At 44.0% G+C, this 18645-nt stretch overlaps 1 protein-coding gene across 4 annotated transcripts in view; it reads left to right on the top strand.

The window, feature by feature from the left end:
• The window catches only part of LOC113033025 (syntaxin-binding protein 4), a 63102-nt gene that overhangs the window by 8001 nt on the left and 36456 nt on the right, over window positions 1-18645 (top strand). For all 4 annotated transcript variants that reach the window (XM_026186278.1, XM_026186277.1, XM_026186279.1 and 1 more), the window contains 4 exons: window positions 1685-1758; window positions 7538-7633; window positions 9822-9891; window positions 9978-10052. In XM_026186278.1, the coding sequence (XP_026042063.1) occupies window positions 1685-1758; window positions 7538-7633; window positions 9822-9891; window positions 9978-10052 (315 nt within the window). The remainder of the gene's footprint in view (window positions 1-1684; window positions 1759-7537; window positions 7634-9821; window positions 9892-9977; window positions 10053-18645) is intronic.

Raw genomic sequence — 18645 nt, 5'->3', positions numbered from 1 at the left:
CAAAATAGGATTTTTTGCCATTTTTCAAGTGGTCTTACAGTTTTGTTCAGGACTGTATTTCATGAAAATGGCATCAACATCTTTCAAAACAATTGGGTCAGGGCAACAAAAACCTGGAAAAGTAAGTGGTGCTCAAAAGAAACAGCTGGAGTAACATTTAGCAGCTAATCAGGTTAACTAGTAAGTAACACAACTGGGTATGAAAAGAGTGTCGTGGAGAGGCTGATGAAAAAACTGCCAACAAACTGTGGTGCAGTTTCACAATTTTTTTCATTTTCTTTTTTTCATTTGTTTGTGTGATCTTTGGTCCTTCAAGCAGCACTGCATTAACAACAGACACGATTGTGTGGTGGAAATCGATGCATGGGCTCAGGAACACTTCCTGTGCTGTCCACACATGCAGGTTAAAGCTCCACCCTGCAAAGAAGAAGCCATATGTGAACATGATCAGTGATTCTCTGGACCAAAGCTCATTTAAAATGGACTGTAGCAAAGTGGAAACCCGCTCTCTGGTCCAAGGAATACAAATACAAATTAGCATTTCCAGTAGGAGAAACGTTTCGTCACTCATCCAAGTGCAGGTTTCCCCAACCTTATAAACAGTACATTTGCCTAAAAACTGAAACTAGCACCACTGAACAACGGGCTGTGAGCTCAGTTTCTTCATCATTAATATGCAAATTGTCATGACCATTAATCAAAGACAGCCCAAAGCAGTAAAATGAATCCAAACCACAAAAATACAAAAATCAACAGTGAATCCCGCTGTTCTAGTGTGAGACTGTATATCCATCCTTAACAGATGATTTTGAAAGGTCCAGCTCCATCCTGAACGTTGCATCTTTGTGTTATCAGCCAGTGTTTCTTTCGAAGTTCAGCCTCATTGTTGTTACTGACAGCAGTGGCGAACCCTCTGCAGCTAAAATATTGATAGTCCTTTTTGTCATTTGGGTGTAGACAGGAAGGGAACTGCAAACTAAAATAAAGTGCTAAAAAGACATCATTCCAGATACCAAAAAAGTGACATTTATGGTTTGTTCATTTGCAGTATTCTGCATTGTCTTTAGTAGTGTCTAATGAGGGAAGCAAAGGGATGCTTTGCAAGTGTTAGATGAGGATTAGTAAAGAGGGAAAAGGGGAAAGCTGCAGTGTGCAGTCCTCTTGTGCAGCATTATTGCATAAGACGAACAACATGTGTGCCAGCCCTATCTCTCAGAGAATTGCTCACTGTGTGGGATCTTACCAAGATGCTTTGGAGTTACCCAATGCTGCCGTCTCATTTCTGCTTCCTCTGCTACTGTCACAGCTGTATTTGGTCTTGTCTTCAAACAGCAGTGTGAGGAAAGAATTCTTTTGTGTTCATAATTTGAGAAAGATTTTTGACAGTACCATGAATAGAAGACTAATTTTCACAATGAAGTATCTGCAGCACACACTGAAGACACACTCCTTGCCTTGTGTGTGGTGACAAAGTCTCAGGCCTAGACAGGAGAAGCTATCTGAGGTTAAGTTCCCAATACTATAGTTCTCCTATGTGATGGATGGATTCTGACTGTGTAGCAGTGCAGCCTGTGAAAAAAATAGTTAGATTTGGGGTTTTTTTCCTATTTCGTCATCTTTTTCTCCCTCACTCTCTTTCCTTTCCCTGCTTCCTGCTTCCTTTTTATCCACTGACCTCTAACAGGACACTAATGGGTCCATACGGAGTTGACCGGGCTGTTCATTCCATGGAGTTTACAGACTGTGAGAATGGCCTAGGTAAGTCTTTTCATACTTCTGTCCCCACACACCTCAACACTCGACTACTCTCCTTTGTGTTTGCAGAGGTCACATGTGTTGCTGCTTGTAGATGTTGCTCTGGCTCTTTAACTTCAATAAGATGCTCAACTTAAGTTCTTTCATTTTTTTCACTCGCACTTGTCTGACTGCTTACACAGCTCACGTCTGACTTAGGATCCGCATTCAAATAGTGATTACTTAAAAAGTAGCCAGTACTGTACTGTAACATATTTAGTAAAAAAATGTCCATGAAATGACGTTGACTTTAGTGATCCATTAGTTTGTGGACAAAGCACAATTTCCATAAGACATTAAAGGAGAAGAACGATTTTGGAAGTTCCACATATGGCAAACAAAAACTTACCAACACCTACAGTAAGACCGCGCCATAGAAAACAGAATCAGCTTCACCCCGCCTCACCACCACATACAACCAGGGTTTGTACATCAAAATATGGATGTGCCATGGGCTCCCCAGTGTCAGCCATTGCAGCCAGCCTTTATAAGGAGGAAGTGGAAAGTAAAGCTTTTGGTTCTTTCAAAGGAACAGCCCCTAAAGACCGGCACAGATATGTGGATGACATCTGGGTCAAAATCAAAACCCAAGAAGTAGAAGAATAATAGTTTGCCATTTCTGGACTGTGCTGTATGCATTGAGGAAGATGGAAACCTCAACACTGAAGCCCACACACACAGACTAGTACCTACTCTTTGACTCCAAACATCCTGTGGAACACAAATTTGGAGTAATCAGGACCCTGCAACACCAGAGAGAAGAGAAAGAAAAGGAACACGCATGGATAGAAAGTTCTTAAAACATGTGGTTATCCCAACAGGACCTTCGTCAAATCAGCAAAGATGCATAGGAAAGAAGGTCAGCTGCGTAGAAACTGAACGACAAACGGAAAAACATTGTCATCCCTTGTGTAGCAGGTTTATCAGAGGAGAAGCTTCTCCAAGCACGACATCCACTTCAGGCTCGGCCACACACTCGGACAAAAACTTGTCCTCGTGAATAAAGCTCGTGCTTTCTGCAGGTGTGTCAACATAACCTGAGTTCTGAGAGAAACTGTTCCCCTCACAGGACGTAGTGGTCTGACACTTTATACCCAATAGTTGACCAAACACATACAAGCTGAGATGAAGCCATGGATTTAATAAAAAAACAACATTTTGGACCCAACAGAATTCAGTTCTTTACACCAAGTCTGAATCATCTACATAGCCTTATTCAACCATCCTCCACTAACCACTGGCGATGGAGCATGATAATGAGTAGATTAAATAATATTAGTCTGCGTTTTAAAGGGATTTGCAGAGTAGGTATCATGCTACAGATCACTGTGTTTGCCAAGCAGGGGAAGTAGGTCAAAGCCATAACCTACTTAACTGAGTGGGGTTAAGAATACAGGAGCTGCTGTTGTTTTTATCCTCCACTTCCACTGTCTACTATGCACTATCACTGTGCTGCTGCAACTTGTGCCTAAGCAAGAAAAAACAACTCATGTCCATGAATGCAACTACTGTCAAGCTGCCAAACATCACAGTGAAGCAAAACTGCTTTATATAGATATATTTATGTCCATATTTATACGTCCACACATATATATTCATGAGGTTGTGTAAATCTCCTCAGAACAGAACTGTATTACTCTATTATTGCTGACATGTCCAAGATGATGTCTTACATGATTTGATGTTTAGTAACGTTTGCAGAAGCTGATGGCATAAAGAACGTGTGCACTGCTGAGGCAACTTGTGATTTGGCAGTATATAAATAAAACTGAATATGTTTAAGTTCTGAACATACAGTTTATAATTATTCTTGAAATGTAACATTTAAAGCAGTAATAAATATTAAATAACAGAATTCAGAGAGTCAGAGTACATAGGGCAGCTCTGTTTTCTCATTTATTTTGACAAATAAAAGAAATGCACACAATTTGTGTGCATTTTATATGCTTTTGTAAAGTGCGTACATGTATGTTATGCAATATATATTTGGCTAGGAAAATGAGAAATGGGTCCAGTGATTTACTGAGAATTTGAAAGTGAATATTTGGTGTGAACACCTTTATTGTTCTTCACTGCCTGAACTCTCTCAGGCAGCTGACAGACTGAGCATGACTCTGACTCTGTCATTTCTTTAAGTGTTCCTCAGGAATGGTTCTCCAGGCTTCTTGATGGATAGTCAAAGCTCTTCTTTGGATGTTCTCTTAAGATGACCCTCACTGCTTCAATAATGTTGAGGTCCGGGCTTTGAGGAGTCCAGTCCATAACCATCGGTCATGAACTGGCCACTGTGAGGGTTTTATTTTCTATCCAGTTATGCTTTTGGCATAACAGTAATTTTAAGTAATTGGTTGTGCTGTATTTATACATATGTGTCAGTGTCAAAGGTTTTTTGACTTACTGGAAAGCCAAAAAGTCTGAAGAATGAAGATGCGTAAAAGCCAACCTGTGTATCAATATGTGCACGCAGGTGAGAAGCAAAGCAACTAATTCCCATCCAACCTGAGCACATGCAGGTGAATACAGTGTTCTGATACATATATTAAAGTCTTAAGGCTTCCTTAGTGCACACATGTAGCTTTCAGCAGGGAGAAGGGCTGCTGTACACACTGTAGCATACAATCGCATATGGAGGACAGCACTTTTGAATCTCTCTGTTAGTGCAGCTGAAAGCAGCACAGCATCAGCCTGTGGGCAGGGGATGGTGTTTGCAGTGAAAATCGTGTCCGTCACAGTTCATTTTGTTGACATGTTGGCAGTATCTGCAGCTTGTGCTTTAAAGAAGACGGTTTTCAAAACTCACTCTCCCTACTCAACAGACATTTTATATTTCATGTTCTTGTGTTATCTGGGGAATAAGAAACCATTTTAAGAACCTCTTGTAATCACACTGAATAACCCCACATTTTATTTAGATCTGGGACATTCAGTTCTTGTGTAAGAAATATGCCCTTGACTCATTGTGAATGGGAAGTAATGATTCGGAAAGTAAATGCAAAGCTGAATAAGAACAAGGGATGCAAGTCTTTCATATTTGCTCCAGCTGCATGTTTTTCTTATCTGATGATAGATGAGGGGAGGAGACTGCTTTGAGGCTTAAAAGAACAAGAAACTGTTTTCCTCAGAGAAGAGTATAAAAGGATGGGAGGACTGAGACAAGGAACTTTAAAACCCCACTGTTCCACCAGGCGATAATTAACTTGAGCCCTTCACTCCAGACCCAATTAGTTGTAACACTCTGTGTTGGCTCCAGCAGGCCAGTGGAAGCCTTAAGCTAAAGAAGGCCTGATTTCAGCGTTAACTCTACTATATTTTCTGTGGAGTGCAGTGATGAAAGATCCACGTGCAGGAATCAGATGGGCTGTTGGAGCTGTAGAAGCTGTGTGTGTAAAGTGTGCATAAAACACATGAACGTGGAATCATTTTGTCCACTGATTCAGTTATAGTTACTGTTGCTTAAATTATTTACATTTAATTGGTAGTGATAAGATTATTACAATTATTATTATTCGTTTTCTATCCACATTGGAGTTTTGCTCCTTTGCATCATGCCGAAGCTGGAAACCTGGGTCCTCTGTAGCCAGTTAGAAAGATTACACAAGTTACCCTCTGAAGGTCTACTAGAAGCAGCACTTGAATGCAGCACTATAGACAATCCCTACTGCAACCATCACTGAGACTAATCAGCTGATCTGATCAGTATGATTCACGCCTACTGGCTGAAGAAGCTGACTGAACTCAATGAGGCTGCTAAAGGATGAAACGCACCCAGAATGGCTAACAGAAGGCCGGAAGGTCCTGATCCCCAAGGATCCCCAGAAGGGACTGGTCCTATCCAAATACCAGCCAATAACCTGCCTCGGTACCACATAGAAGCTCCTGTCAGGCATCATAGCAGCTAAGATAAACAGGCACATGGCTTGACACATGAGCAAGAATACCAGAGGAGAAACACTGGCTTCTGGTAGACATAGCAGTCACCTGAGACTGATTACCAGAAGGCCTATGACTCGATGCTCTACACATGGATCCTAGAACTATATAAGATCAACGGGACCCTAAAAGCCTTCATCAGAAACTCAATGGGGATGTGGTGTACAACACTAGAGGCCAACTTCAACCCAATAGCACAAGTCACCATCCATCATTTAGACTGGAGAAGTGTAGTCTGATGGTAACAAGAGAAGGAAGGTAGTCAGAGGGGACCATGCTACCAGAAGGCAACATGTAGACACTGAGGACAGCTACAAGTACCTGGGGATCCCACAGGCAAATGGGAAAGACTAGGAAAGCTGCAACCACCAAGTACCTGCAGAGGGTCAGGCAAGTCCTGAGGAGTCAGCTGAATGGTCAGAACAAGATCTAGGCTGTCAACACCTACAACCTGTTGGCGATCAGGTACCCTGCTGGGATAATAAGGTGACCAAACGAGGAGATAGAAGCCACTGACAATAAGACAGGGAAGCTCCTTACCGGGCATGGAGGGCTTCACCCCAAGTCCAGCATCCTGAGACGCTAAGTGGAAGGAAGGAGGCCCGGGACTACTGAATGTCAGAACCACAGTCCAGGATGAGACAACGAACATCCACGAGTACATCAGGAAGATGACTAGAACTGACCGCGTGCTTAGTGAATACCTCAGTGCCGAGTATAGCCTGGAAGTCCTAAGGTCAAAATGGGAGACGCACCCTAGGGCGGTCAAGAATGACTGAGCTAAGATCCTGTGGGACTTCTAGATACGCATGGACAAACTGGTGATGGCAAACAAACCAGACATAGTAGTGGTGGACAACCAGAGATGGCCGCAGTAATAGATGTAGCTATTAGAGATGGACTGATACCGATACGTAATATCGGATCAGTCCATCTCTAGTAGCTATACCAGCAATGTCAGGAAGAAGGAACACAAGAAGCTGGAGAAGTACCACCGGCTGAGAGAAGAACTCGAAAAATGTGGAAGGTGAAGCTAACAGTGGTTCCAGTGGTAACTGGAGCAGTGACTCCCAAGCGAGGCAAGTGGCTCCAGCAGATCCCAGGAACAACATTGGAGATCTCTGTCCAGAAGGATGCTGTCCTAGGAACAGTAAAATACTGAGCAGGACCCTCAAGCTCACAGGCCCACAGGGGCATTTCTTCTGTTTGGAATTGAATTGCTTCTTACTGTGGAAATGGTGTGGAACAGTGACATAGTGGTGGAGTGGTGATTTAGTGTACGGGGGAAAGTGCATTAAAGTAAGAGTGCTTTACATAAAGCTTGATCTGGTCATAAAGACTTTCTTCTATGCTTAGTGGTTGCAGTGGCACAGGTTTCAGAGACAGGAAAACACAGTCTAAATGCACACAGTCCAACCAGCTCGTTTTGTTTCAGAAATTCAATTAAGTTTTATTTATATAATGCCAAATCATAAGAGCAGTCACCTCAAGGGTAAAGACAATAATGCAGAGGGAAGCCCGTCAGTCAAATGAACCCCTTTGAGCTGTAAGAAATGTAACCAGGTCATAGATGGAAGAAATCTGACAACAGTGTGCCAGGAGACATGAACCTCTGTCTGTTGTGTTTGAGCAGGTTTTTGCAGGACTGTCATTAACCTGGAAATCAGAGTGTTCCCTATGATGCATTGTTTCCAGGCAGTGACTCCACTGTCATCATTTTTTACAAGGCACAAAGTGGCTGGAGGGCAAAAAATCATTAAAGAAACACTGGAAAACCCATTAAAGTACTCTTTTTCTATCTCTCTCTCTACAGGAATTAAAGTGATAGGTGGAGTGAAGGAGCTAACAGGAGAGGAGTTTGGAGTCTACGTCAAACGGATTTTACCAGGTGGCCTTGCTTCAACTGATGGTAAGACTTGAAATCCAGAAACCTTTGGTCAGACTGTGCTAGAACAGCACAGTCTGAATTTAGACTAGTTACTTTGACCCCCAACACAGAAGATAATATTTCTAGAACAAAGGCAGTAAAAGTTTCGACTTCCGCCTCTGAATTGGGGCGATAAGAAAAAGAGAAAATACTTGTGGGACTATAAATGTTCAGTCATTCTCCAACATCTCTGTTGGAGAATGACTGAACATTTATAGGCTCTATGTGAAGCAGTATTACTGAATGGGTAATTCCTGAATATTTCCCAGAAAGTTCAAAAGAGGTGAAGAGGACCAAGTTGGCTTGGCCTATAGAAAAGCCACATAACAGTACAGCAGTTATTTGTGGACATTTCCATTATCTCCTCCGATATTTCACAGCAACACCTTGAACATGTCTGTTGAGACCAAGCATGCAGTCTGCAGCAGTGCTGGTGTTATTTTAAATGCACAAATCCTTTGTTTGTGCCTTTACTACATAATGTAGAAATTTAGCGAGCCCTTGTGCTAAATTTTCCCATTCATGAAGATCATGTGAATGACTCCAAAAGCCAAAGAATAGAAATGAACGTTGACAGTGGCCTGACTGAAGACCTTTGCAGTGAGAACAAGTATTTTTGGAGCATATCTCCTGTGAGTATTAAAACATGAATAATATACACCACAAGATTGTCTTGGCCTACTTTTTGTGTATCGCACCATGAATGATGGATATAGGGCAAAGAGAGAAGTGTCTGTAAAAATTGTTGTTTGTTTCTTACAGCTTGTCCAGAACACCACATATGCTTGACTTTAGTTAGGCCACATTCTTCTTCAGTTGCTGGTATACAGATCAAAGGGTTTTGCTGTATTGTCGCAGTGCTGGTCTCTTCCTGACCCACCAGTCTGACATTTAAACTGCAGTCAGAAGAGCTGAGCTCACAGTTCACATCCCCGACTCCTCACTAAGATTTTCATGTCAATTCCAAGTGAGTTCACACTAAAATGTGCAAGATGTTGCTGTTTAACTCATAACTGAGTCTCATGTTGGTTTAAAGCTGAGGTACGCAGCATGTTTGGTGTCACTAGAGGGAAAAAAATCCATCATAACCATTCAGCATGTCTGTCAGACATCTAACTCAGTGAACACAGTCTTTGAAGTGGCCAGATAAATGTTACCATGAGCAGGTTCAGACTACGGCACACAATGTGCAGAATCAAAGTCCTCAGCATCAAACGGATGGTCTTTAATCCCAGTGGAACTCTCTACAGTCTTCTTGTTCTCATTTACTGTACAAGGATATTTGGCCTGCAGACTAGGGTGGAGCCACGGATCAAACCACTAAGTAGATGTAGATGACTTGCTCTACCTCCTGAGCTACAGCCACCCCCCATGGCTGGATGGACTTCATATCATAAATCCCTTTTTCTGTAAGACACATTCATGGGTCCTATAGGATATAAGGCAAAAAGAGAGTTCATTTAGTTCCAGCGAATTTGAAAGGGACTATTTGGGAATATTTCTTCTTCAGCCCAGCCTAAACTCTCTGAGGCAGCTTTCTGTCATTTCTTTCAGTAGTCTTCAAGAATCGTTCCCCAGGCTTCTTGAAGGACATTCAAAGCTCTTCTTTGGATGTTTTTGCCTTTTGGTCTGTTCTCTGTCAAGATAATCTCACACTGCTTCAGTAATGTGTGGGCTTTGGGGAGGCCAATCCATGACCGAAACAAAACTTTGAAAGAAGCTCGTATAATGGAACAAGGACTCACTCTGAGAGTGAAAACCTCAGCCAAGCAGCTCACTTTCTGGGTAATATTTCATTTGAAGTGAACAATGTTGTATTTTGTTTTCTATGTTCTTTTTAAACTTACTCTAAGACGTTTGCAGAAGAGTAAAAATCAGATAACTCTAGCAAAACGGAGGTTTTCTTCGATTACACAAACGTGATACAGTAATGGATAATTGTTATTGATTTAGAAATAACTGAGCATGAATAACTTGAGCTTATTATATAATATTATATTGCATTATATATAACTAACCTGGCAGCTCATTCTCTTGACAACACTTTCTTTAAAGATATAACACGTTTTGGGGTCAACCCGAAAGAAAGAAACATCCAAAATGAACCACTGCTGTCCAGCTGACAGCTCCCCTCTGCACTTGCATGTAATCTGTGTTTAACCTTTCACAGGAAACCTGATGCCAGGGGACCAGATCTTGGAAGTGAATGGGGACAGCCTAGTAGGTGTCACAAGTGAAAGGTAATCTGCTAAAGTCACTGCTCTCATGTTAACAGTAGTGATGCTGGAAGACAATCTGTGTAAATGTGTTTGCATGTGTTTCACAGAGCTGTGGATATCTTGAGAGCAGCCTCTGCAACCAATCACATGCGACTTCTTGTAGCCAGAGATGAGGAAGCAAAGTAAGCAGAAGTCTGTCTACAGTCCTGTGTGTTAATGCCACTGTTTCTCTGCAGACTATAAAAATGAGCTTGTGTGTGGTAGTCAAAATCATTTTTTTTGCCCTAAACAGCAGTAATGCCCCCTAAATGCTGTTCAAAAAGGAGTACTGTCTTGGTTTACTGTAGGTCCTGCTTTTGTAGAGGGCCCAAAGGTTCTGTGAGTGATGTGAGGGAGCCAGGCTATTAAATGATCAGTTCTCAGGCCTTGCTGTCTAGTCGAGCAGTGGAGTATTTGGATGCATTTCATGATGCCTACAGAAAGACCATGAACTTGCACCTGTACAACTGTTTAAAGGGAATCAAACTCCCAGCAGGTTTGAGAGTTGATTATTAAATCCTTCCTTAAGCCACAAAGTTTCGTTTCTGTAGTGCTGGCAATGCAGAGCAAGTGCCTGTGGTTTGTGGCTGGATTAGTGATGCAGCCACAGGCCGATGTATCTGGTCCATCAAGAATCCCTTTTTTATACTGTCAACAAACAAAAAATCCACTTTGTGGACAGGGGTGGTAAATGGTAAAATGGCCTGTATTTATATAGCGCTTTACTAGTTCCTAAGGACCCCAAAGTGCTTTACACATCCAGTCATTCACCCATTCACACACACATTCACACACTGGTGATGGCAGCTACATTGTAGCCACAGCCACCCTGGGGCGCACTGACAGAGGCGAGGCTGCCGGACACTGGCGCCACCGGGCCCTCTGACCACCACCAGTAGGCAACGGGTGAAGTGTCTTGCCCAAGGACACAACGACAGAGACTGTCCGAGCCGGGGCTCGAACCGGCAACCTTCCGATTACAAGGCGAACTCCCAACTCTTGAGCCACGATCGCCCCGGGTGTCACTAGGGGTGGGTTTAAAAAATCAATTTCCCTGATTTCATTTTGAATAATGCATTCATTAAATCCTGAATCGATTTTTAAATATTTATGTATTTTACCAGAAATGCCAGAATCTCAGGTTAAAGCTCACAAAACTGTTTCAACAATCACCAAACAGCTAAAACAGTAAATGAGAGCAGGTAAACAAGTTCCCTTCAAAAATGTAAACACAGAGCGTGGAGCCCCCCCGTTCTACTCACAGATTCTGATGCTGCAGGTGTTGGGTCTGTGTTTCCACAAGCCCCGCTAGTTTAGAAACGTATTCTTGTTAACGACAAAAACAAGACGAATTTCTTTTACTTGCTAGCAAGGGAGGCCCCGGCCGGTGTCTCAGAAAGCTCTCTGAATCCTACCGTAGACTGACCCCAACAACGGCCTCCTCTTGCTGCCTTTTATTGGCATGACAGTTACAATACAACACAAGCACCTCCCACCGTAAAACCCCCAAATGGTTCTAAGACAAGGCACTGTGTGTGTGTGTGTGTGTGTGTGTGTGTGTGTGTGTGTGTGTGTGTGTGTGTGTGTGTGTGTATTTGAGTGAGTATGTGAGAATGTGTGTCTCTCTGTGTGAGTGACTTCCAACTGTTTCTTTCTTTTTTTTTCTTTTTTATTAAGGATGAAGTTTTTATCCACGTTTTTATTTTATTTATTTTTTTAGTGAAAAAGGGCACTTAAAAAGAGAAGAAGAGAAAACAAGCAAAAAAAAACAGAGCAACATACTAAACACAACACCATCACGTTAATCTAGCTAAGTGTAAACAGCAGTAAATACTAAATACTGAATGTTGTTGATAGAGGTGTAGTTTATGTCTATGAACAGTGAACACCCGTGTGCACACTTGTGTGGATCAGCGCGCTTGTATTCAAAAGGTTTCCCCATGTAATGGTCTGCTAGAGCAGACTCTGTATTCCTCGTCCACACGTAAATGCAAAAAGGGAGTTTTAAAAAAAATCTCAGTTTTCGGTGATTCGAAACGTCGTTTATGTGGACGAAACAGCTGCGTTTTCAAAAATACCCATGTAGGTGTGGACGTAGCGTAAAAGAGTTAGTAGTTTATTTTCTTACTACCTGTAATTTATTGCAGATTACTTGTATTTGCTTAATTGTTTACTAAATGTTTGAGGTGTGAAATAAACCGCAATGGAGCAAAATATGGTTGTGTGTGGTTGGAGGATGTGTGCGTGCGTGTGCGCGTGCGTGTGCTTGCACGCGGGGGGGGGGGGGGGGGGGGGCGCGAACATTTTTCTTGTAAAACAAAGGGGGGCCCAGCAAAAAAAAGTTTGGGAACCACTGTGCTAGAGGATGTAGAGAGCCATAGCCCCGTCCCCCAGGGCATGAAGCAGGCATGGAGGCAATCCAGCCTCCAGACATCCAGAGGCCCCAGAGTGCGAGAGCCCAAGGGGGACCACCGGAGGGGCATCTGTGCCACCCTCCTGGGAAGAGCTGAGGAGAGCCCCAGATGAGGGGTCACCCAGTAGCCACGGAGCAGAAGCCAGAGGGGGCTGCAGTGGCGTGCCCGCCGGCCCTGCCGGCAGCCAGCTGTGCCAGAGTGAACCGAGCCGCAGGCCCGGAGGCCCGAGGGCCCCCTTTGCCCCAGGAAGAGGCCTGACCGACCAACAGGCACCAGGCCCCACCAAGTAGTCACCGGGAGTGAGCTGGTACATACCTGAGCGCCCAGCCCCGGACACCAAGAACCACCAACGTACCGACCCCTGAGGGCATCAGTTACCGGCAGGGAGTTTGGTGAGGGGAGATAGGCCTTGGAGGGCCTGGGAGTTCCCAGAGAGGTGGAGTCTAAGACCCGACCTGACATATAGACACAGACAAACCGGCACACACAGACACAAACATGCATTACCACCCTCATGCACACATATACAAATACTCAGCATTCACTCAACGTAGGGATAGACATACATGGACACTGTACACACAATCACACTCCCCAAACAAACTCTATACCCCAGGTCCAGGTACCCTCACCCCTGGAGGGGGAAACGGCACCTAGACCCAGGAGATGTTACCCTTTCCCCCGGGGTGAAGGCAAGCAGACCGCCCCAGGCTCCACAGCAGCAGGGAGGCCCCGCATCCCAGATCCCAATCGGACGGCCAACACCTTCTCCCAGCCCCCCCCCCCCCGCCCAGATGGCCAGCAGAGAACAGGGGTGTGTGAAGACCCCATACCTCCCCCCTCTCGCTCAAGGTGGATTTAAAACACGGGAGAGCATGGTGCTGCTGCCAGAGAGCAGCAGGTGTTAGCACGGCCCCTCCCGAGAACCCTCAATGTCTACATGGATTTAAAATTGAGAGGTGGGCACCGGCGCCAGAGGTGGGGTTGAATACACAGACCGTCCACTGGACACCGTTAACGTGCCCACCCTCAAGGCCCTATATGTATGTGTTATGAGACTGTGAGTAATGTGGATGTCTGAGTTGTGGAATAAAATTGAGGCACAGGTTGCCAGAAGGGGACGGGGGGGGGGGGGATGCCTCCCCTGCACCCTGGTGACACACCCGCACCCCAAGGCCCTACTAGAGTGGGTGGGTGCGTTGGAGCGGGAAGAGGGAGGCAGCCTGGGATGGGGAGGAAAAGAAGGGAGGAGCAAGATGCCCCTCCCTGGGGCCAGCTCCCCCGCTGACCCCAATAGGCACCCCCGTCCTTCGGCACCCACCAAGGCAAGGGAGCCCACGTCCATCAAGATCTGGGCCTACGGCAGCAGGATCACCCAACCCCACAGGACCCGGGGCAGCCCACCTGACCCCACCACAGAGGAAACTGTACCCACCCTAACATTTAATCATCTCCCAGACTGCACAAGACAGTAGACACCCAGGTTAAGTTTATTCCCCACCTCTCCTATACTCTCCCCCACCTGCAGAGTGGACTCCTGCAAGGATGGAACAAACTCCCTGTCAGTTAAAGAGCCCCCCAGTTAGGCAGATGCGCCAGAGGCCCCCTGCGCCAAGGCTGAGCCCCCGTGCACCCACCCGCCCACAATCTCGGCGACACACCAACAGGGACCTAAGCCCCCAAGGCCCAGCCAGAGCCCCAGCACGGAGGCGAAGCACCCCCGAACCCCAAGCCCCCACGCCTGCCCCGGATTTACTCAGGGGCAGCCAGGCTACCAGGCCAGTAACCTACGTCCACCAGCACAGACCCTCCCCAGCCCTGCTGCACGCAGCCACAAGGAGAACACCCTCTAAGAGCAACCAGAGCCACTAACCAGGTTATGACCACAACCCCTGGGTTAAGCCCTCCAGGGATAACGTCCCTAGGGATTCTCCAGACGCCCTAAGCCCGTCCCTACCTCCACATCAACCACAATGGCGAAGGCGGGACCAAACAATGACCCCCCACCCCCGCTAGGTGATGGCGCCTATCTGGTTATTCCAGATAGGTGTACGTTTGCATGGGATTAATGAAGACTCCGTTATTTTTAGAAACTCCCACCATGCTGTCAGAGAAGAACTGATGTTGATGCTTTTGAACCATTCATGTCTTTTGATGTTTGAGCTGATAAATGGTAGGTCTGAGATCTCTAGATCATTGCATAGTGCCTGTTCAACATCTAGCCAGGGCTCATCTAAGAAGGTACGTTTTAACCATCCTGAGATGAACTGAAGCCTGTTGGCTAAGAAATATTGTTGAAAATAAGGTAGTCTAATCCTCCTTTATCCTTGGTTCTTTGTAGTGTTTTTAAGATGATACGCGGGGGTTTATCTTTCCAAAGGAATTTAGAAATATACGAATCCAGAGATCTGAACCAATCTTGTGATGGTTTGTTAGGGATCATTAAAAATAAGTAATTTATTTTTGGCAAGTTCATCATTTTTATAGTGGCGACCCTTCCCATGAGTGATATGGGTAAAGATTTCCATCTAGTCAGATCGCCTTCTACTTTCTTTAGAAGTGTGATGTGGTTTAATTTAGTTAAGTCTGAAAGCTTAGGAGAGATATTAATACCTAAATATTTAATATTTCCAGATTGTAGTGGGGCAGAAGAAGAATTATGGAAGGAGCAGTTAATTGGAAGAACTGTAGATTTTGACCAGTTAAGTGAATAATCTGAAACACCTGAAAACCAGTTTATTAGAGTAATTACCTCAGAAAGGTTGGTTTGTGAGTTTTGGGGAAAAAGCAACACATCATCCGCATAAAGGCTGATTTTATGTTCCACGTTCTTGCATTTTATGCCCTTAATTACTGAATTCTGTCTAATTGCTGCTGCTAGTGGTTCAATAAAAATTGCAAACAGTGAAGGGGAGAGTGGGGGTTTTTACTGTATGAGTAGTCTATTAAATTAAGTAATCTACATGCGTTTGTTGATGAGTGCCTACCTTTTATGAAACCAGTTTGGTCAGGATGAATTAAGAGGGGGGTTATTTTCTCTAATCTTTTTGAGAGAGCTATGCAGATTATTTTGAGGTCTACATTTATAAGGGATATTGGACGATAGCTTGAGGGAAATAAAGGGTCTTTGCCTGGTTTTATCAGGAGACTAATGTTGGCAGAATTCATATTTGGTGGTAGTCTGCCATTTTCCTTGATTTCCTGCAACATTCCGTGGAATACTGGTGCCAGAATTGTCCAGAATTCTTTGTAGAATTCTGCAGGAAAGCCGTCTGGACCTGGAGCCTTATTATTGGGCATACTTATCAGGGCTTCCTGGAGTTCACCTGATGTCAGTGGCGAATCCAGTGCCATTCAAAAAACTGATCAATTTCATTTTTAGATGGGTTTATTTGTGGTGAATATAGAGTTTCATAGAAATCCCTAAAAATGTTGTTTATTCTTCCAGGGTCATATATTGTGTTTCCTGATAAATCTTGAACACCCAATATAGTTTTTTTCTTTATTTATTTTTAACTGGTTAGCTAGCAATCGACCTGATTTGTTACTGTGTTCAAAATTCTGCAAGCGAAGTCTTTGTACTAGGAATTGTGTTTTTTATTAATAATTTAATTTAATTCTAGTTTTGTTTTGCGTATTTTGTTCATTATTTCTTTATTCTTGGCCGCACGCGTAGGTTTCTTCTAAGGATTTGATGTTTTTTTCTAGTTCCTGAATATTTTTGTTTTCTTCTTTCTTTTTGTGTGATGAGAAAGAAATTATTTTACCTGTCATCACAGCTTTCCCTGCCTCCCATAGAACAGAAGCTGATGTTTCGGGAGTGTCATTAAAGTCTAAATATGAAGTCCACTCTTTTTTAAAATATTTGATAAAGTCTTCATCTTTGAGCAGCAATGTATTGAATCTTCAGTTTTTACTTGGTGTAGCGTTCTTCTTATGTATTAGTGTTAAAGATACAGAAGCATGATCGCTGACAGCTATAGGGTGAATCTCAGTGTCTGAAATGTCACTCAGCAGTGAGCTGCTGACCAAAAAATAATCCAGACGAGAGTAAGAGTGATGGACATGTGAGAAAAAAGTATATTCCTTACTGGTGGGGTGAAGGGAGCGCCATGCATCGCAAAGACCAAAGTCGCTCATATACTGTTTGATTATATTTGTGGACTGCCAATTGTGCTGAGTTACTGCTGTATTGAGCCTATCCATGTCTTCATTTAGTCCAAGGTTGAGGTCGCCTCCAAGAACAAGTGTGCCATCTAAGTGTTCAGAGAGTGCACTGAAAAAAACGTGAAAGAATGAGGGATCATCAACATTTGGACCATATATACTTACAATACATAGCTTTTTGTTAAATATTGATAATTTAATAATAAGGATTCTGCCCTCTGGATCTATAACTGTATCGAGTACTGTAAAATTAACATTTTTATGTATTAAAATTGCTACTCCCCTTTGTCTAGAATTATAACAGGCTGCAAACACGTTAGGAAACTCAGGTGTTTTAAGTTCGTTTAAACCTGTGACAGGTCTGTGAGTTTCTTCTAATAAAACAACATCTGCCTGTAGTTTTTTAAGCTGGTAAAATATCTTTAACCTCTTTCCTCTGTTGCCAGCTCCATTTACATTCCATGTGACAAACCTTAGTGTTCCCATAATTGTGTGTGTACGCTGGGTGTTTCGTTTAGACAGGTGGAGAGAATGTGGAAACATCCCTTGTTTGTAAATAGAAAGAGAAAGAAAAATGTGTGGTGAAAGGCTCCATAAGTCTGACTATGTGTGTGAATGTTCACTAATATGAACAAGCGTGGCTTGCGTGTGTGTCCTATAAGTCTGTGTGCGCTGTGAGGCTGGTGTAAATGTGCTGCCGTTGAGCGCATGTGTTTGCGTGATCGTGGTGTGTGAATATGCAGAAATAGAGGGTGTTGTTTGTAGGTGAGTGGGGAAGTAGGTGATCACAGCAGTGAAAGAAAAGAGAAAGGAAAAAAAAAACACGAGAACGGTGAGCGTTAACAAAAAAAAGAAAAGAAACGGAAACATTCCAATTAAAGCAATGATGGAGGGTGACGATGTTATATCTGCTATGACATCATACTGATATTACTAGGTTAAACCCATGTTAAAGGAGAGAGTGTGAATGAATAAGAAAAGAGTTCTTAAAGCAGGTTCTTATCTGGAGTGCAGTCAATTTAACCACGGAGTGGTGCCGGGGTCGCGGTAGAGCTGTCCGTCCACGTAGAGCCGGTCCACGGCGAGCCGGTCCACGGCGATGACAGCGCGGGAGCCTCTCTGGATGAAGCTACGTCGAACTGGGAACAGGACCTTGCGTCGTTCCAGGATCTCTTTGGGGAACTGGTCGTTCACGCTGAAGTCCGTTCCTTTCAGCTCCGCCGCGACTCTTCACCTGTTCCTTCTGTTTGAATTGGCCGAATTTGGCCACAATTGGACGTGGTCTCCCACCTCACGGCCCCCAAGCGATGCACTCTTTCGAAGGCAATGTTCTTTACAGTGTCCTCTGGCAGCTTCAGGTGGGTTTTAATGAAGCTTTTCACCGTTGCTTCCCCATCCTCTCCGGCAGATTCTGGAATACCAGAAAACACAAGGTTGTCTCGCATGCTACGGGCTTGTAGGTCGATAACGGACTCTTTTATTTTTTTATTTTCTATGTTTAACTGGGTCACGTTATTGGTGAGAGATTTGACCGACTCCCGTAGCGTTGACTCCAGGATGTCTGCAATGTCTTTGCCAGCAGGTGATGTTATGCTGGGGGAGTCTGCCGGGCGACATCTCTTCGATGACGGCGTCTCAATTTTGGCCGGAGAAGATGCACTCTGGGCCTTCTTCATTACTAAATCTTGGAAGCACCGGTCGATGTAATCTTGGAGAGCGTCTAAACTCTCCCCGTTGTCCTCCAGGGTGTTAGAGATGATAGAACAGATGTTGTTAGTTATATGACAATTGGTTAGTTTATTTGGTAATACTGAAGCTTAAAGAAACTTTGTTAAATTTTACGCTACCATCCGCTTTTTTTCCGCCAAATCTCCGGCGTCTGACGTCACCTACAACATGGGTCGCTTACCTTTTCCCGTCACTTCTGTCACTTACCTCTGGCAGTGTTCCTTCCTTACCTCCGCAGTGTTCCTACTTCCAACTGTTTCTAACAACATCCTTAGTCATAAAATGGCAATCTCCCCCACACCCAATATATGGTTCAATTCCTTCACACAGTGAAGCCATAAAAAGGGCAGGAAGCTTACCAAACATCAAACAACCCTTCACAAGGATGTGCTTGTGAAGGGACCTCGAGAGGCTGGGGAGGGGGACA

Source organism: Astatotilapia calliptera, chromosome 12 (assembly GCF_900246225.1).
Source record: "Astatotilapia calliptera chromosome 12, fAstCal1.2, whole genome shotgun sequence".
In the NCBI taxonomy this organism is placed as follows: domain Eukaryota; kingdom Metazoa; phylum Chordata; class Actinopteri; order Cichliformes; family Cichlidae; genus Astatotilapia; species Astatotilapia calliptera.
The sequence above is the reverse complement of the archived record's forward strand: the minus strand, read 5'-3'. Positions and strand labels throughout refer to the sequence as shown.